The sequence below is a fragment of the Schistocerca nitens genome, chromosome 6 (assembly GCF_023898315.1).
Source record: "Schistocerca nitens isolate TAMUIC-IGC-003100 chromosome 6, iqSchNite1.1, whole genome shotgun sequence".
In the NCBI taxonomy this organism is placed as follows: domain Eukaryota; kingdom Metazoa; phylum Arthropoda; class Insecta; order Orthoptera; family Acrididae; genus Schistocerca; species Schistocerca nitens.
Window position 1 is genome coordinate 177,090,742 of NC_064619.1, and position 16,887 is coordinate 177,107,628.

The following is a 16,887-nucleotide window of genomic DNA, read 5'->3' on the forward strand; positions in this document are numbered from 1 at the left end:
TAGACGGTCACAGAACCGACACATCCGCAGCCTCGGTACGAGAGTGCATTTCCGAAACGCGATCAGGTGGCCACATCTGCTGGCGGACATCGGTTATTCCTCCAATATAGTCATGCAACTTTCTTTTCTTTGTTTCAGACCGCCGCTGGAGAAGACTACACGGAGAAATGACGCTTGAATGAGCCAAAAACAACTTTTGAGGTAATAACGCGGAGGAACCAAAATTTCACGCTGAGTATATCTTGAGCTAGAGATATGCATGGATGCAGATACCGCAGCATATTAACATTTCTGACGATAGCGCTGTCGATACGGTTATCCGCCGGTGTACCTGCAGACATCCTCAACAATAATTAATCACTCTGGTGTTAAAACACGAAGTACACAATATTACACCCAGGACATGATCTGGATGATCATTGATCTGGATGGGGCGGAAACTCATGTTAGTTTCATGATGAGTGGCGAAATAGTTTTGAGATTCACGACAAATGGTTCTGGATACGCTTTGTACTAACTCTGTATCCATCTCACGTTGCGTCTTTCTTCGCAATATGCTGTCTATATACGTCTGTCTGTGCGCTGTCGCAGTATTCGAGTTTGATTTGTGAAGAGCTCCGTCAAACCGAACGGGTTGAAGAGATACGCTATATTTTAATATCCACGGATGCAAATGAAAGACTTTCGGGTGCAGTGCGGACAGCAGTTTTGTTTCTCAAGCTGCGACATAGTCGCGAATAAAACAGGGATCCACAAAGTGTAGAATAAATTTCTTTTCGTCTATGATCACAAAACTTCCGGTCCTCAGACTACGGGTTTCGGTCAGCGATGACCGTCTTCAGATCTCAGTACTTATTTGCTTCTCCAGTCTGCAGACCCTTTTGACTCCGTCGTTCTGTCATTATAAGAAATTTATTCTTCGTATCCCTGCAGACCTATAACCATAGTGTACCTAAGAAATTTCGAGCTTGCAGTCGGTCTTCGTATAGTGCGCTGCACGATATTTCGACTGGGACCTGTCAGTCATATTCAGGTGAGCACTCGAAGGCCGACGTAAACTGCCCCTCATTCCACAATTCAGTTGGTTGGTTGGCTTGGGGGAGCGGACCATACAGCGAGGTCATCGATCCACAATTTAGTGAGTATGCAATTCCGTGCATGAGTGAAGATCGTGGTGACAGGCGGGCAGTGCCCTCACTGCCGGAATTTCGGAACTCAGCTATCCTCTGGGTTGAGGCGCACTCTGTCGTCCCCGTTTAGAGCAAATTGCGGAAGTGATGGGGTTCCATGTATTATCCAATTGGCACCCGCTACCACGATTCATCAGACTTTCCGCCATGCGTATTCCACGGTCTCATTACTGATGGAGCCCGGAAAAGATGTTGCTGTGACGAAAATTCTTGTTTTGTCATGCACCAATGAATGTCCTGTGGAGATATATGTTCAGCAATAGCAGACTTGGTTCACTGCAAGAGGCGAATGCAGTTTTGATGTTCAGTGTAGCGTCCTTGCACGGTGCGTGTGTTTTGGTTCATGTAAGCCATACAATAATGACGAGGCACATTGCAAACAACAGACTTCCACAATAAAAAATTGTCCTTCATTGATACCACAATGTCTGGAATCCAAGATATTGGAGGAAAAACCACTTTCACCTGAAATTTCCGGAGAACTCTAGCTACCTTGAAAGAAACCAAGGGAATGAAAGCTAGCGATTTTTTTTCACCTCCTGGTGTTGGTTTTAACGGATAGTGCCCCGTTAATTTGGTCGGTAGAACATTCATTTTCCGTGAATACTGTCTTTAGTTGGCGAATTGTTTAGGCATGCTACACTGGCGGGGGAAAATCGCAACACCAAAAATAATTAATGTATTGTAACGAAATTTCAAGAACGCATTTGTCTAGGTAACAAATTTAAGTGATTAACATAGCAAGATGACACGTTACAGTAAGCGCGAGATAAGCCATTGCACATGTGAAATGCTGGTACATTAATAACCGGTGTGACTGCCAGAATGTTGAATGCAAGCATGCGAACGTAAATGCATTGTGTTGTACAGGTGCAGGATGTCAGTTTGGGGATGGAGTTCCATGCGAATTGCACCTCGTCGGTCAATACAGGACGGTCAACACTGTTTACGGATGAAGAAAATGGTTCAAATGGCTCTGAGCATTATGGGACTTAACATCTGTGGTCATCAGTCCCGTAGATACATTCGAATCCTGCATCGGGCGTGGATGTGTGTGATGTCCTTAGGTTAGTTAGGTTTAAGTAGTTCTAAGTTCTAGGGGACTAATGACCTCAGATGTTAAGTCCCATAGTGCTCAGAGCCATTTGAGCCATTTTGAACTTGTCTGATTTTAGATGGGGTTGCAGTGTGCACGTCAAACAACTGTCTCAATGGAGAGGAGTAATGCAGGGGGAACATGTTTTGTAGCAAGTGTGTACCCCCACTCCGGCTATTTAGCTTTCTTTTCTGAGAAGTAGTTTTGGGCAGCACTTGCGTAGCAGCACGAATTCTTCGTCGTTCAGTCTAACACACACACACACGCATACACACAAACACAGACACACACAGACAGACACACACACACACACACACACACACACACACACACACAAACTAAATATCATTCCTCCTTCATCATTTTAAAAATAAAAGTGTTTGTCTCATTGCACTAAGGGGTAATGTTCTAAGAAATATAGGGAACCACTGCTATAGAACATGTCGGGTTACAATAGTGTATACGGGCGAGCGTTATGCTATTGGTAAACACCCCTTGGAACGCTGTTCATGAATGTTAGCGCAACAGGTCAAATCACCAGACAGAGGTACAAATTTGCAGTCAGGGTGCGTCTGCCTCCAATGAGCTCTCGCTTGACACTACTGAAGTCGCAAATGTCGGGGGTTCGGGGTCAGTGGAATGCACATTACAGGTAGTATGGCTAGAGCTGTTCTTGAAGTAACCGATTTGTAACAGTTCTTTGTGTCACTGTGGTGCCAACTGCTGCTCAGATTGCTGCTGCCGACGCAGTACGATGCGCCACAGTCATACGCCAGACATGATGGTGATCCTTCCCGGTAGTGCCACGTGGCGGTCCGGAGGTCGCTCTTCTTCCGATCGAACATTCTCGTGACCACCGCTGCCAGCAGTCGTGAACAATGGCTATATTCCTGCCAAGTTTTTCTGCAGTATCGCAGAAAAGAACATCCAGCTCCTTGTAGACATATTACACGACCCTATTCAAACTCAGTGAGGTGCTGATAACGGCGACTTTGTCACCTTTAAGGCATTATTGACTAACATCAACTCACAACGTCCAATCTGACAGGCAACTAACGCTCTCGACCGTTACATTGTGCATTTAAAGCAAACCTGATTCGCATCCTCGTTGTGGTGCTACTAGCGCCACTCTTATGCGTCTGGCGCGAAATTTGAATAGACATAATCTTTCATTTGTAGAAACACCTCTACCAGCTTTCAACTATGTCGCACAACTCCTTCTTCGTGCTGCGATTTTTTTTTTCAGCGTTTCTGCATCCGAGACTCGCTCATAGTTTGCGACGGCTGATGACAACACGACAATTGTAAATACATCTCGGTGTGTGTGGGCTTACGATAAACTGAACACCCGAGAGAGCTGTCATTCATCCGTCTGACCAAAACGTCCAGCAAAGCACACAAAATGGTTCAAATGGCTCTGAGCACTATGGGACTCAACTGCTGAGGTCATTAGTCCCCTAGAACTTAGAACTAGTTAAACCTAACTAACCTAAGGACATCACAAACATCCATGCCCGAGGCAGGATTCGAACCTGCGACCGTAGCGGTCTTGCGGTTCCAGACTGCAGCGCCTTTAACCGCACGGCCACTTCGGCCGGCAAAGCACACAACCAACTTTATCTATTTCCATATTGAACTGGATGTTCTTATGGAGTCGACGTGGAGTAAAAACTCCATTAATTTAGCTTCTCCGTAAGGCCACATTACGACATTATCGTTCACATACCTACAGTTGGTGTAAGCGTCGGTGATTGCAGCGCCCTCTCCCCAAAGTCCTTCGTAGTGTTTTCTGACTTTAGCATCGGCCATTATTTTAATGTTGATTAGAGATACACAAAGAATAAAACAATATACACGTGACAGGGGACAGAGGACCGGAGTGGGTTGGCTGCGGCGTGCAGCAGAAGGCGCGAGGCGCCAGCAGGGGCAGTTGAAGAGCGCAGCCAGCCGGCTAGGCAGCTAGGGGCGGTGGGCGGCCGCGGCGAGCGGCCTCCATATTTAATGCGGAAGCCGCGCCACCGGTAGCAGCCCACCCCCTGCCGGCACACTACCACTGCTGCTGCTGCTGCTACTGCCGCTACCTATGCTACTGTGCCGTCTCCTCTGCCCTATCCTACGTCGCCCTCTGCCTGCGTGGCACGCAACAGCCGCGCCGCAGTCCTCTCTTCAGCACACATCACAGATCCGCCACGTGCAAGAATTTTTTATATCTACTGTCCACAGTTGGAAATAAAGCGACAAGAAAGATCGGAACTGTCTGTGAAAGAAAGAGACGCAGTGTGGAGTACTATTGCGACCTCCACTACAATACCGGTCAAGTACGTGAGCTCCCTAACACGTAGTAGTAACGGAACAAGGAGAATAGATGAAGAAGGCAAGCGCTTGTGATCACAGCCTTGTGATCTCTCGCGTTTTCTTGGCGTGACTGACTAATGGTTTACTTCGCGCGTTCAGTCACGTGTTCGATCAAAACCTGCAAACTCTTAACTCGCAGATATTACATCACGGCTGTAGCCAGTGGCGTTCTACCTGCAGGTCAAAAGACAGTGACGTTGACTACATACCTCTTTCAGATAGAAAACTCTTCGGCATTGTGTAGATGTACCACATTAAAAAAAGCGGCGTAAATAAACCTACACTCCACAAACCACTATCAGAAGCCTAAATGTGGGTACTTTTTTCGTTCCGTTTATCAAGGTTTACTAGCAGTACTTCCAGGAAAGAGCCTTAAAAATGACTGTATATTGCACGCCTCTTTTTTTCGAATCTGATACTATCTTCATAGACTTTTTGAGAGCGGCGTGTACAGCGATGACGAACATTCGCAATTTTTACGTGAAAGCTAGTTCGAATTTCCTTCGTACGTTTACGCGCATAATCCCCGCGAACACCCAGGCGAAAGATGAAGTAGTCTTTCGCCGCCGAATCTGCAGGCATTACTTCCTTCAACATCGGGTCCTGCTTCTGCCGTATCAATGGACATTTGAAATAATTCTTTCCTAGTTACGTACTGTGGGAAACATTTTCAAATTCTTCTGTACCAGCTACCGTCCGGGAGAGTTTAATGTAGACCACGAGTGCAATTCAGTGGTAGTCATTATTTCTCTTCAGTGTTGGTTTAGAAAATGTTATATGATTAATCTTCCTTATTTCAAGTTTCTGCTGCCATTACTGTGTATATCTTATTCTGTGCTGTGAATGTGTAAGTGCTTTCTCTGGTGACAACGTAGCCGCTTAGCGAGTGTAGCAGGGTTCAAAAATCCACTTCTTGATTGTAGTATCTGCCACTCCAGGTTGCTACAATCCTTTATTGGGAACTTAGAAAATGTAACAGACCTACGAGGTAGACTGCCTACACAACTCTTGTCCGTCCACTTTTAGAATACTGCTGCGCGGTGTGGGATCCTTACTAGATAGGACTGACGGAGTACATCGAAAAAGTTCAAAGAAGGGCAGCACGTTTCGTTTTATCGCGAAATATGGGAAAGAGTGTTACTGAAATGATACGGGATTTGGGCTAGACATCGTTAAAAGAAAGGCGTTTTTCGTTGCGACGGTATCTACTCACGAAATTCCAATCACCAACTTTCTCCTCCAATGCGAAAATACTTTGTTGACACCGACCTACATAGGGAGAAACGATCACCACGATAAAATAAGGAAAATCAGAGCTCGGACAGAGAGATATAGGTGTTCGTTCTTTCTGCGCGCTATACGAGATTGGAATAATAGAGAATTGTGAAGGTGGTTCGATGAACCCTCTGCCAGGCACTTAAATGTGATTTGCAGAGTATCCATGTAGATGTAGATGTATGGAGAGTCTGTGTCACGCTGTGGGCAGAGAGAGGACACAGTAGCCTGAGTCTTGAAAGAATATGGAAGTATTTGTTGGGCGCCCCCCCCCAGGCGCGGTGCTCATTTACGATGGCGCCAATGTAGGCGCACCTACTTTATTAAAAAGCGAGTATTGAGAGCACTGTAGGAGTGGAAGGCGGAGGAAGCTGCAATTCTACCTGTTGCCCGTCCCATAATCATCCGCGGCTCTGGAGACGACTCGGGGTTCTCAACCAGCAGCAGAAACAGCAGCTCAGCATTGACGTCGGCTACATTCTTCGTCGTCTGCACAGCTACAGTATCGTAAGACTGTTAACTGACAAGAGTATAACTAATATTGAACAGGCACTGCCGAGTGGCACTTGTTCAACAAACTGTAATGGGCTGCCTCAGTAACTGTTCATTCTTTTATTGAATAATAGAAGCTTAACTAATTTGTAGTTTTGAGAATCAACTCCACTTACTTAAAGTAACGTAAAATTTCACTCGCTAAACTAGTAACTAAAGCTACATCATAAATTAAGAATTCCCAATTTCATTTATTCTGTATTTCGCTTAAAGTGTGACTTCTGCTGGCTTGGTACGTATTTTATTGCTCCTATGTTAAAAGTAAATTAGTTGCTAATTTGCTTAAAGTAAATTCAGTTCCATCTTTCAATAACTATCTTTCATAATTCAAAGTAAATTCCTTGGTTTTCTCCAAATTTTGCAACGTTGCGCTGACGTTACTGGAAGTCATCTTTTAAGAAACAAAGATTCAGCTGCAGTCACTTATTTAACCAGCAACTTCATTTAACTTTGCTTTCAAAATTTAGTATTTCAGAATATGTAACTGCAAACTCAGTGCTTTCTGATTCATTTATTTTCTCGTGGATTATTGCGGTGTGGAAAAAATGGCTCTGAGCACTACGGGACTTAACATCTTAGGTCATCAGTCCCCTAGAACTTAGAACTAGTTAAACCTAACTAACCTAAGGACATCACACACATCCATGCCCGAGGCAGGATTCGAACCTGCGACCGTAGCAGTCGCGCGGTTCCGGACTGCGCGCCTAGAACCGCGAGACCGCCGCGGCCGGCTGGTGTGGAAAAGCGTGACGCCTTTTGTTGCCACGCCAGTGATTGTTTGCTTAATTTTCTTTGCCATTACCTTTCTTAGGGTTTTTAATATTCATTGCCCTAGTGGGCTGGCGACTGTTTAATTATCCCTTTTTTTTACTGATCAGTATTTTTTGTATTAAATATTTCGTGGTTCTCTTCCCCCCCCCCCCCCCCCCCCCCCCCGAATGCACTACATTCCACCCATTATAAAATTGCTATTAGTATTCATATTAGGTTTAGAATAGATTCTTCCTTCAGAAAGGTCTGTTGTACACTTTCCTCCAGCAAACCGGTAATATTTTCCTTCGGTAACAATAGCATTACTCATTGTAAAATTTCATTAGGCGTACACGGTCATTTATACTGCAATCCAAAAGACCGATTAGGAAGGGGAAGGTTACAGCGGCACTCCCCTCCCATTTGTGCTTTCTTCTGTCATGTCATTTTCAATCTGTACTCGAATTTTCTCGAGAGGTTATAGGTTTTTAATCAGCTTCAATCCCTCTACTCGAGTGCATTCTTTCTTATGAAGTCCATTAATTTATTCCACTTTACTCTATCAAAGGCTTTCTTCATGTCAATGAAAAGTGTATAAACTTCCCCTTCTCTTTCAATGTATCTCTTAACTACAGTTTGCGGCAGTCCAACAGCATCTCCTGTACCTTTCAGTCTTCTAAATACACACATCGAAAAAAAGTTGTGCATCACCTCGGTTCCCAGAGTTCCAGAACCTGTACAGGAAATTTGAATAGAGATAAACATAAACATCATTTCCCCCCCCCCCTTTTTATTGCTCATGAAAACCTCACATTGCATGTTGTATAATCATACAGCGAGACCTTCAGAGGCCGTGGTCCAGACTGATGTACATACCGGTACCTCTAATACCCAGTAGCACGTCCTCTTGCATTGATGCATGCCTGTATTCGTCGTGGCATTCTGTCCACAAGTTCACCAAGGCACTGTGCTCCAGATTGTCCCACTCCTCGACGGCGATTCGGCGTAGAACCCTCAGAGTGGTTGCTGGATCACGTCGTCCATAAACAGCCCTTTTCAATCTATCCCAGGCATGTTCGATAGGGTTCATACGTGGAGAACTTGCCGTCTACTCTACTGCAGCGATGTCGTTATCCTAAAGGAAGTTATTCACAAGATATGCACGATGGGGGCGCGAATTGTCGTCCACGAAGACGAATGCCTCGCCAATACGCTGCCGATATGGTTACACTGTCGGCCGGAGTATAGCATTCATGTATCAAACACCCGTTACGGCGCCTTCCATGACCACCAGCGGCGTACGTGGGCCCCACATAATGCCACTTCAAAACATCAGGGAACCTCCACCTTTCAGCACTCGCTGGGCAGTGTGTCTAAGGCCTGACCGGGTTGCCTCCAAACACGTCTCCGACGACTGTCTGGTTTGAAGGCATATGCGACACTCATCGGTGAAAAGAACGTGATGCCAATCCTGAGCGGTCCATTCGGCATGTTGTTGGGCCCATCTATACCACGCTGCATGGTGTCGTGGTTGCAAAGATGGACCTCGCAATGGACGTCGAGAATGAAGTTGCGAATCATGCAGCCTATTGCGCACAGTTTTAGTCGTAACATGACGTCATGAGGCTGCACGAAAAGCATTTTTCAACATGGTGGCGTTGCTGCCTGGGTTCCTCCGAGCCATAATTCGTAGGTAGCGGTCATCCACTGCAGTAGTAGCCCATGGGCGGCCTGAGCGAGGGATGTCAGTTCCTGTCTCTCTGTATCTCCTCCATGTCCGAACAACATCGCTTTGGTTCACTCCGAGACGCCTGGACACTTCCCGCGGTGTTGACCGTCTAGGCATGGTTGAACTACAGACAACACGAGCCGTGTACCTCCTCCTGATTGAATGACGAACTGATCGGCTGTCGGACCCCCTCCGTCTAATAGGCGCTCTTGATGCATAGTTGTTTACATTTTTGGGCAGGTTTAGTGACATCTCTAAACACACAAAGGGACTGTGTCTGTGATGCAATATCCACAGTCAACATCTATCTTCAGGAGTTCTGGGAACCGGGGTGATGCAAAACTTTGTTTTTATGTGTGTACGTACTGTTCCAAAAAAAGTTGTTCAAATGGCTCTAAGTTATATGGGACTTAACATATGAGGCCATCAGTCCCCTAGACTTAGAACTACTTAAACCTAACTAATCTAAGGACATCACACACATCCTTGCCCGAAGCAGGATTCGAACCTGCGACCGCAGCAGCAGCTCGGTTACGGACTGAAGCGCCTAGAACGGCTAGACCACAGAGGCCGGCCCGTACTGTTCCACTGCAATACTGTATTTCCCGTTTTCCGTAAACTCTTCTGTTTATCACGCTTAACAAAACTTTTGCTGCATGAGGAATCAAATCATAGTTTTAAAATCCTTTCATTTCTTGGCATTCCTTCTCTTCTAAGTCGGTATCATTATTGCCAAGAGAAAGTCATCGGCCATTCACCTTCTTCATACATCTTATTACATAGATATGTTAACTCTTACACACCACCACTCCTCTAATACTCTTGAACAACTCTGCTAGCAATCCATCAATTCCATTTGTTTTGAAATTTTTTATCTCTCTTAAATCGCTTTCTACTTCTCTTTCCAGGATGCAGCATCTCCTCTTCTAATTCAGTATCGTTTGGTTTTTGATCAGCCTATATAGGCACTCTACATATTCTTGCAACCTTCCCAGCAGTTCCTCCAGTCTATGAATAATAGTACCACAACTACTTTCCTACTTTTCTTTGCTTCGAAGACTAGGTCAATAACTAATCTATACATTATTTCATATTTTCCTTCATTTTCTAGTTTCTATTTTTCTTTACACCTCTCTTTCATCCATGTCTTTCTTGCCTGTTCTATTTCTCTCCTTAATTCATACTTCAGCTTTCTCTAAATCCTTTTTCTTTCTTCAGTTCCCACTGTCTTCCTTCTTTCTTCCATCTTACCCTGCACTGTCTTCACCCATACTTCTTCTGCAGATTCCTTAAGGTTATGTCGCATCCTCTCCGATTTCACGTTTGCACTCTCTTCTTTGGGCCCTCCATTCCATTTTGACGTAAACGTGTTTTCCAACTCAGCATCCTTTCCTTCTTCCTTTAGTCTCTCTATCTCAAATATCTCTCTTGGTTCTCTGCCTCTCACTCTCTTCAATCTTATTTGCAAGTCCGTCACCATCCACTTGTCTTCTGAATCTATGTCTCCTCGGGGGTATACTCTGGCATTCTTCATGCAGTTTTTGTACCTACTCTCGGTTCTAGGCGCTTCAGTCTGGAACCGCCCGACCGCTACGGTCGCAGGTTCGAATCCTGCCTCGGGCATGGATGTGTGTGATGTCCTTAGGTTAGTTAGGTTTAAGTAGTTCTAAGTTCTAGGGGACTGATGACCTCAGCTGTTAAGTCCCATAGTGCTCAGTGCCATTTGATCCATTTGCACCTACTCTGATATGATACAATCAATTTGATATCTGTCATCATTCAACCTAGATATCCATGTTATCTTCGGCTTCTGTGGTGTTCAAACAATGTGTTTTCAATCACAAGTGTATTTTCTCTGCAGAAATTAACCAGCCTTTAACCCTTACCGTTCCCATTTCCCAATCCAAATCTTCCAAGCACTCGGTCATCTTTCCCCTCTCCTATTCTGCATTCAAAGCCCCGATTAGACGATGCAGGTGTTTCTTTTTTCTTTATCCATAATTTCTTCAATCTTTTCATAATATTCCTCTACTTCCTCATCATTGTGTTGACTTGTTGGCATGTATGGTTCAAATGGCTCTGAGCACTATGGGACTTAACATCTGAGGTCATCAGTCCCCTAGAACTTAGAACTACTTAAACCTAACTAACCTAATGACATCACACACATCCGTGCCTGAGGCAGGATTCGATCCTGCGACCGTAGCAGTCGCGCAGTTGCGGCTGAAGCACCTAGAACCGCTCGTCCACAGCGGCCGGCTGGCATGTATAAACTAACAAATTTATCAGTTGCATTTCTTGTACTACTGCAGCTGCAGCCACTAATAATGGTGATGATAATAACAATAATAATAATTGCTGCGTTGATAAAAGTAATGACAGTGGTAGTAAAGAACTTGTAGTATGTAGATGCAGGTATAGTATGTTGTTCCTATTAATAAATTCTGCGATCATATTATGTGTAAAGTACCATACATGCTGTACGCAAATTCATGACTTATATAAATTAAGATGTCGTTCCTGAAATTCATGCAAGGTACAGAGCTCCACGATTCCAAAGCTTTTTCGAAATATTTAGATTTGCATCTTGTTTACCTCTCTTCAAAAGCAGAGATTTGTTTATATCCCATTTCAGTGTAATTTTTGTTCTTCGTTATGTGCTAACTGAAGCGATGCATAAACACATTCCATCTCGCTACTTCCATGTCAATAAAACATACGTTTTGAAAACGTCCACTCACCTCAGATGTGGCCGCTGACTCGGCTCATCCTTTTGTCAGAGACCTGCGAAATGCGAGAAAATGACGTCAGTACTAATTAACAGAACTCAGTAACAGCAACACTGAAGAATAAAATGAAATAACGTTAGTTTCCTCAAGTAAAACGAAAAAACAAATATCTGTGGTGACACATTAGTATGATTACTTCATGAGTGTCAAGTCTACATCGATAGGATCGTCAGCGACTGCCTTAATTATCTTACATGTATATGCAATGATACAATGATACTTTCGTTATTTAAAAACCTGTTAGGTCTGTTACGGTTATTCACCTTATTGCCTACTACTTGCGCGTTTTCGTGGGAAGTGCTGTAATAAACATATTAAAGGCATGCTTTGTGATTACAGCATTCTTAACAAATATTTCGAATGGCTCTGAGCACTATGGGACTTAACATCTGAGGTCATCAGTCCCCTAGAACTTAGAACTACTTAAACCTAACTAACCTAAGGACTTCACACACATCCATGCCCGAGGCAGGATTCGAACCTGCGACATTAGCGGTCGCACGGTTCCGGACTGAAGCGCCTAGAACCGTTCGGCCACAACGGCCGGCCATTATTAACAGAATTTAGTTTTACCAGCAAGACTGACAGCTCCTCTAATCACAACGGAGAAGAGCAAAACACTTTCAGAGTAGCTGTAGTGAAAAGGGAGTAGGTAATTGTTGTGACTTGCTGTAGCCGCTAGAAGGATAACGTCGTCGAGTACTGTGTCCGGGGAGCTCCATCTGCATGTCAGTACCGCTCACTTTACATGGCAGGGAGGAGAGTTAGCAAAAGGGCTCCAGGTCAATGGACGGATCAGTGTCTTCCCTGGATGCGACATCAGCAATGATTTGTTTTGGCAAGTTACCATGCCTCTGAATGAACAAGAGTATGCGGGTCGGGTGGTACTTTGTGTGTGTGTGTGTGTGTGTGTGCGTGTGTGTGCGAGTATCAAAGATGACAACGTTAACTGTTACGGTGTGTATGAGTGTGTGTATGTGTGTGTGCGTGCGAGTATCAAAGAGGACAACGTTAACTGTTACGGTGTGTGTGAGTGTGTGTGTGTGTGTGCGTGCGAGTATCAAAGATGACAACGTTAACTGTTACGGTGTGTGTGAGTGTGTGTGTGTGTGTGCGTCCGAGTATCAAAGATGACAACGTTAACTGTTACGAAAAAAATGTTGGGGTTGAACGTCCCATTGATCTCGAGGTCATTCGAGACGGAGCACATGCGGGGATTGTAAGAGGATGAGGAAGGAAATCGGCTGTGCCCTTTCAAAGGAAGCATCCCGGCATCTGCCTGGTGCGATTTTAGGCAAATTATGAAAAAATGCGGACGTAGGTTTGGACCATTGTCGTCCCGAATGCGAGTCCAGTGTGCTAGACACTGCGCCACCTAGCTCAGTAATTGTTACGGACGTCCATAATGTTCAAAACAGTGGACGATGATTCCGTTCTGCATTACTTGTTGACTTATCAGCGCATGGCGGAAGAGCTGGTTCCCCCTGCATCTTGTTTGGGAGGGCGACTGCCAGTAAGCTGGTCACACTTGCCCTACAACGACTTCAACCTCTTCTCCTATGCCTTGTCGCGCCCAGAGCCGCTCAGCAGGAAGACTGTGCTGTGGAGCTCACAGACACGTCTGACTCAATCACACGCTGTTTTGTTTTCTTTTTTCTTTTTTTTCAACGTTACAGCGTCATATGTCCATTATACATAAGAGTTATAGTTACTTTTAATTTTTCTTGGGCTATGAAAGCCACTGTCCTTTTCAGGTAGTAAGACAATATCGCTCGTTGGCTCTTACAGAGAGGAACGTTTCGGAAAGTGACCAGCCCTTGACTGCGAAGGTGGCTGGGAGGTTAGGGCAGCCCCGGACGGGCAGGTGAGCGGTGGCAGCGGCGGCGGCGGTGGCGGAGGGCGGAAGGTGTGGGTTTGTTTAAATTTAGCGGCCCCGCTGCCGCCGCGGCACACGTGCGCGGCGCGTGCTGCAGAAGGCTGGAGACACGTGCCGTGTCGTGGCCAGCATCTGCCGCCGCCTGCCCCCGTGAGCGACATCACACTCCTCATTATCGCCACGCGTCTGTTGCCACGCATCTGTCCGGGAATCACCTCCGACGTTCCCAAGGTGGGTCACACTGGCACGTTCTCATGTACCCCTTCCAATGGAGCTGCGTCCTTTCTGGAGCGTCAAGAACAGCCAGAAAAACTTCGTCACATTCTGAGCTACAAATACCTCCTGTGCATGTGCAAAGTGAGCCTGGTCAGGAAAGGCAAGGTGGGGATGGGGGTTAAACGAGAATATTTCTCACGTTACACAAGGAAGTTTATTTCTTATATGGAGTACAGCTGATCGTGCCTAAGCTGCTTAGCAAGACGGCGGCCCGCCTGCATTGGCGAGGTCGAAATGTGATTTTTTTAGAAATGAAACTTTGTCATATGGGACCCAGGTCGACGAGGAATTAGGAAGGAAACGCGTCCTTGCTAGCTGCATGCCGGTGCAAGAGGGACCTTGTGGTTTCAGCCGCCGGTATTCTACGGCAGCCAACAGGGAACTCACGATTCCCTATATGCAGTGCATGTCGACTGCTTATGACCTAGGTTCGTAAGTCATCAGCTCGGGTAAACAAACGAGCTCTGCTGAGGCGACGATCTCACCTGACACATACGCCACAATACATTTCAACTGAACAAAAAATAAAATATTTTTAATGACGAATTCGGCACAATAATTGGATTGGCTGGGAGGTCTCTACACTCCAGTGCACTGTGTCTCTCCTCCTCAGTAAGAAAGCAAACGGAACTATGGCTTCGACTCTTCTAGCAAGAGTGGAGGTGCAACCTGATATCGAGATGTTTAGCTATCAAAATGACAGTACTTATCTGGACGTCTTACAACGATCTACTATCTCTTTCGAACAAATGTTCTTTAAGGTATACACTATTCCCTTCAAAATGATCCATATAGATTCCCAAGACAGTGTAGATGGGTCACAAGTCAACGAAACCAGGTTTTCGACAAGAGTCTACTATGGGAAATAGCACCAGTAACTTGCTTTATAGTTAGTATTCGTAACTTTTTTCCTCACCAAGGTACTGACACAACTGCAGTTCCCATAAATAGAGCGATATCACTTTCATTCAACAACGTTCGAAAAGAGAAGCGCAATACATTCGCAAATTGCTGCAGATTTCAATGCTGGGCCATCAACAAGTGTCAGCGTGCGATCCATTCAACGAAATATCGTCGATATGGGCTTTCAGAACCGAAAGCCCACTCGTGTACTCTTGATCACTGCACGACACAAAGCTTTACGCCTCCCCTGGGCCCGTCAATACCGACATTGGACCGTTGATGACTGGAAACATGTTACCTGGTCGGACGATTCTGGTTTAAAATTGTATCGAGCGGATGGATGTGTACGGGTATGGAGGCAACCTCATGAATCCATAGACCCTTATGTCAGCAGGGGACTGTTCAAGCTGGTGGTGGCTCTGTAATGGTATGGAGCGTGAGCAGTTGGAGTGATATGGGACCCCTTATACGTCTAGATACGACTCTGTCAGGTGACACGTACGTAAGCATCCTATCTGATCATCTGCATCCATTCATGTCCATTGTGCATTCCGACGGACTTGGGCAAATCCAGCAGGACACTGCAACACCTCACACGTCCAGAATTGCTACAGAGTGGCTCCATGAACACTCTTCTGAACTTAAACAGTTTCGTTGGCAACCAAACTCTTCTGAGTTTACACACTTCCGCTGGCCACCAAACTCCCCAGACATGATCATTATTGAGTATATCTGGGATGCCTTGCAACCTGCTGTTCAGAAGAGATCTCCATTCCCTCGTACTCTTACGGATTTATGGACAGCCCTGCAGGATTAATAGTGTCATTTCCCTCCAGCACTACTTCAGACATTAGTCAAATCCATGCCGTGTCGTATTGCGGAACTTCTGTGTGTGCTCGCGGGGGCCCTAAACGATATTAGGCAGGTGTACCAGTTTCTTTGGTTCTTCAGTGTAATTAGATAAGAGCACTCACAAAATACCTGCGGTTAAGGAAATGGAGTCATATTCGGGAGGAGTCAGGTTCTAAGGCCCATCTGACTATGACAAATAAGTTTTCCGCTACAGGGGTTTTGATAAGGACACGGTCCATTTCGTTCGTTATCCGACTGCGGTCTTTTGAAGCTTGGTTCAAACCGAAGTACATCGACAACGTTATGATTAATCATTTTATTAGCAACCTTGAAATTATGACAGCTCGGCTCGCGCCTCGTCCAGGGGGGCGTGGCCAGCAGGCGGCGCCTTCGCTGCATCATCTGTCGCGGCCGCCCAACGCCGTCGCCCTCGTGGCCGGAAAAAAAACGTCTAAAAGGTCACTATCATTCTCGCACTCCCAGACATAGCGAGACATTTATCTGTGATACCCTACGACACCTCACTGCTCCAGTCTTCCTACTTCCTCCCTACCCCCGTGGCATTTACTGTAAGCTGACGTCGAGGGTGTTGGCAGATGTGCTTTTTAGCAACAGCCGCACCATCCCCGTCAATGGTTTATAGCAAATTATCAAATGGAATAATTTTTTTGTATTTTTATACTACTATTGAAATCTCTTAAAACTAAATACACTACATGTATATATTTTAACATCATTTGTCTGAACGGCAGCAATATGGCAGCTGTCGGCCCGATCATACTAGAGGAGAGAATGAAATTAGCACTAAAAGACTGAAGACAACCCGTTCGTACTTAGTGGCATCAGCATGTCTTGCTTACTCTGACCGTTCGTTATCCTTAGAACTGTGCTTTGTCGCTGGTCCACACTTCTGGGATTATCTTTCCTCCTTTGCATGCGTCTCTTACTATTACGAACTCACGGCCTCATTCGATACCTCTACTAAAGTTTATTCCGACAACTGCTAAACAGCTCTGTTTGTGGATTCTGAGCGCTCTGATAGTTGTTGTTATACTTCCTTGCAAGTTATTCGCATCCTGTTCCACAGATTGCTATTGCTATTTGATTCTTTCACTGAAGGTCGTCTCCTACACCCTGCTCGAATTGCGCCTAACAATGCAAGTTAGTTCTAGTGATTTTTGTTAAATAAACACTGTTCCTTAGACATAGCGAAACCACCAAGAAATTCAAAAAAACGTCATACG

General features: G+C 45.3%; 2 protein-coding genes across 4 annotated transcripts in view; one reads left to right on the forward strand and one right to left on the reverse strand.

Annotated features, from left to right (window-relative positions):
* LOC126262576 (myocyte-specific enhancer factor 2) overlaps positions 1–16,887 on the reverse strand; it is an 888,576-nt gene that overhangs the window by 416,035 nt on the left and 455,654 nt on the right. For all 3 annotated transcript variants that reach the window (XM_049959303.1, XM_049959308.1, XM_049959302.1), the window contains one exon: positions 11,689–11,731. The gene's annotated coding sequence lies outside the window, so the exon portion shown is untranslated. The remainder of the gene's footprint in view (positions 1–11,688; positions 11,732–16,887) is intronic.
* The window catches only part of LOC126263278 (uncharacterized), a 64,130-nt gene that overhangs the window by 2,521 nt on the left and 44,722 nt on the right, over positions 1–16,887 (forward strand). The window contains exon 2 of the mRNA XM_049960364.1: positions 13,566–13,993. Within this exon, the coding sequence (XP_049816321.1) occupies positions 13,566–13,993 (428 nt within the window). The remainder of the gene's footprint in view (positions 1–13,565; positions 13,994–16,887) is intronic.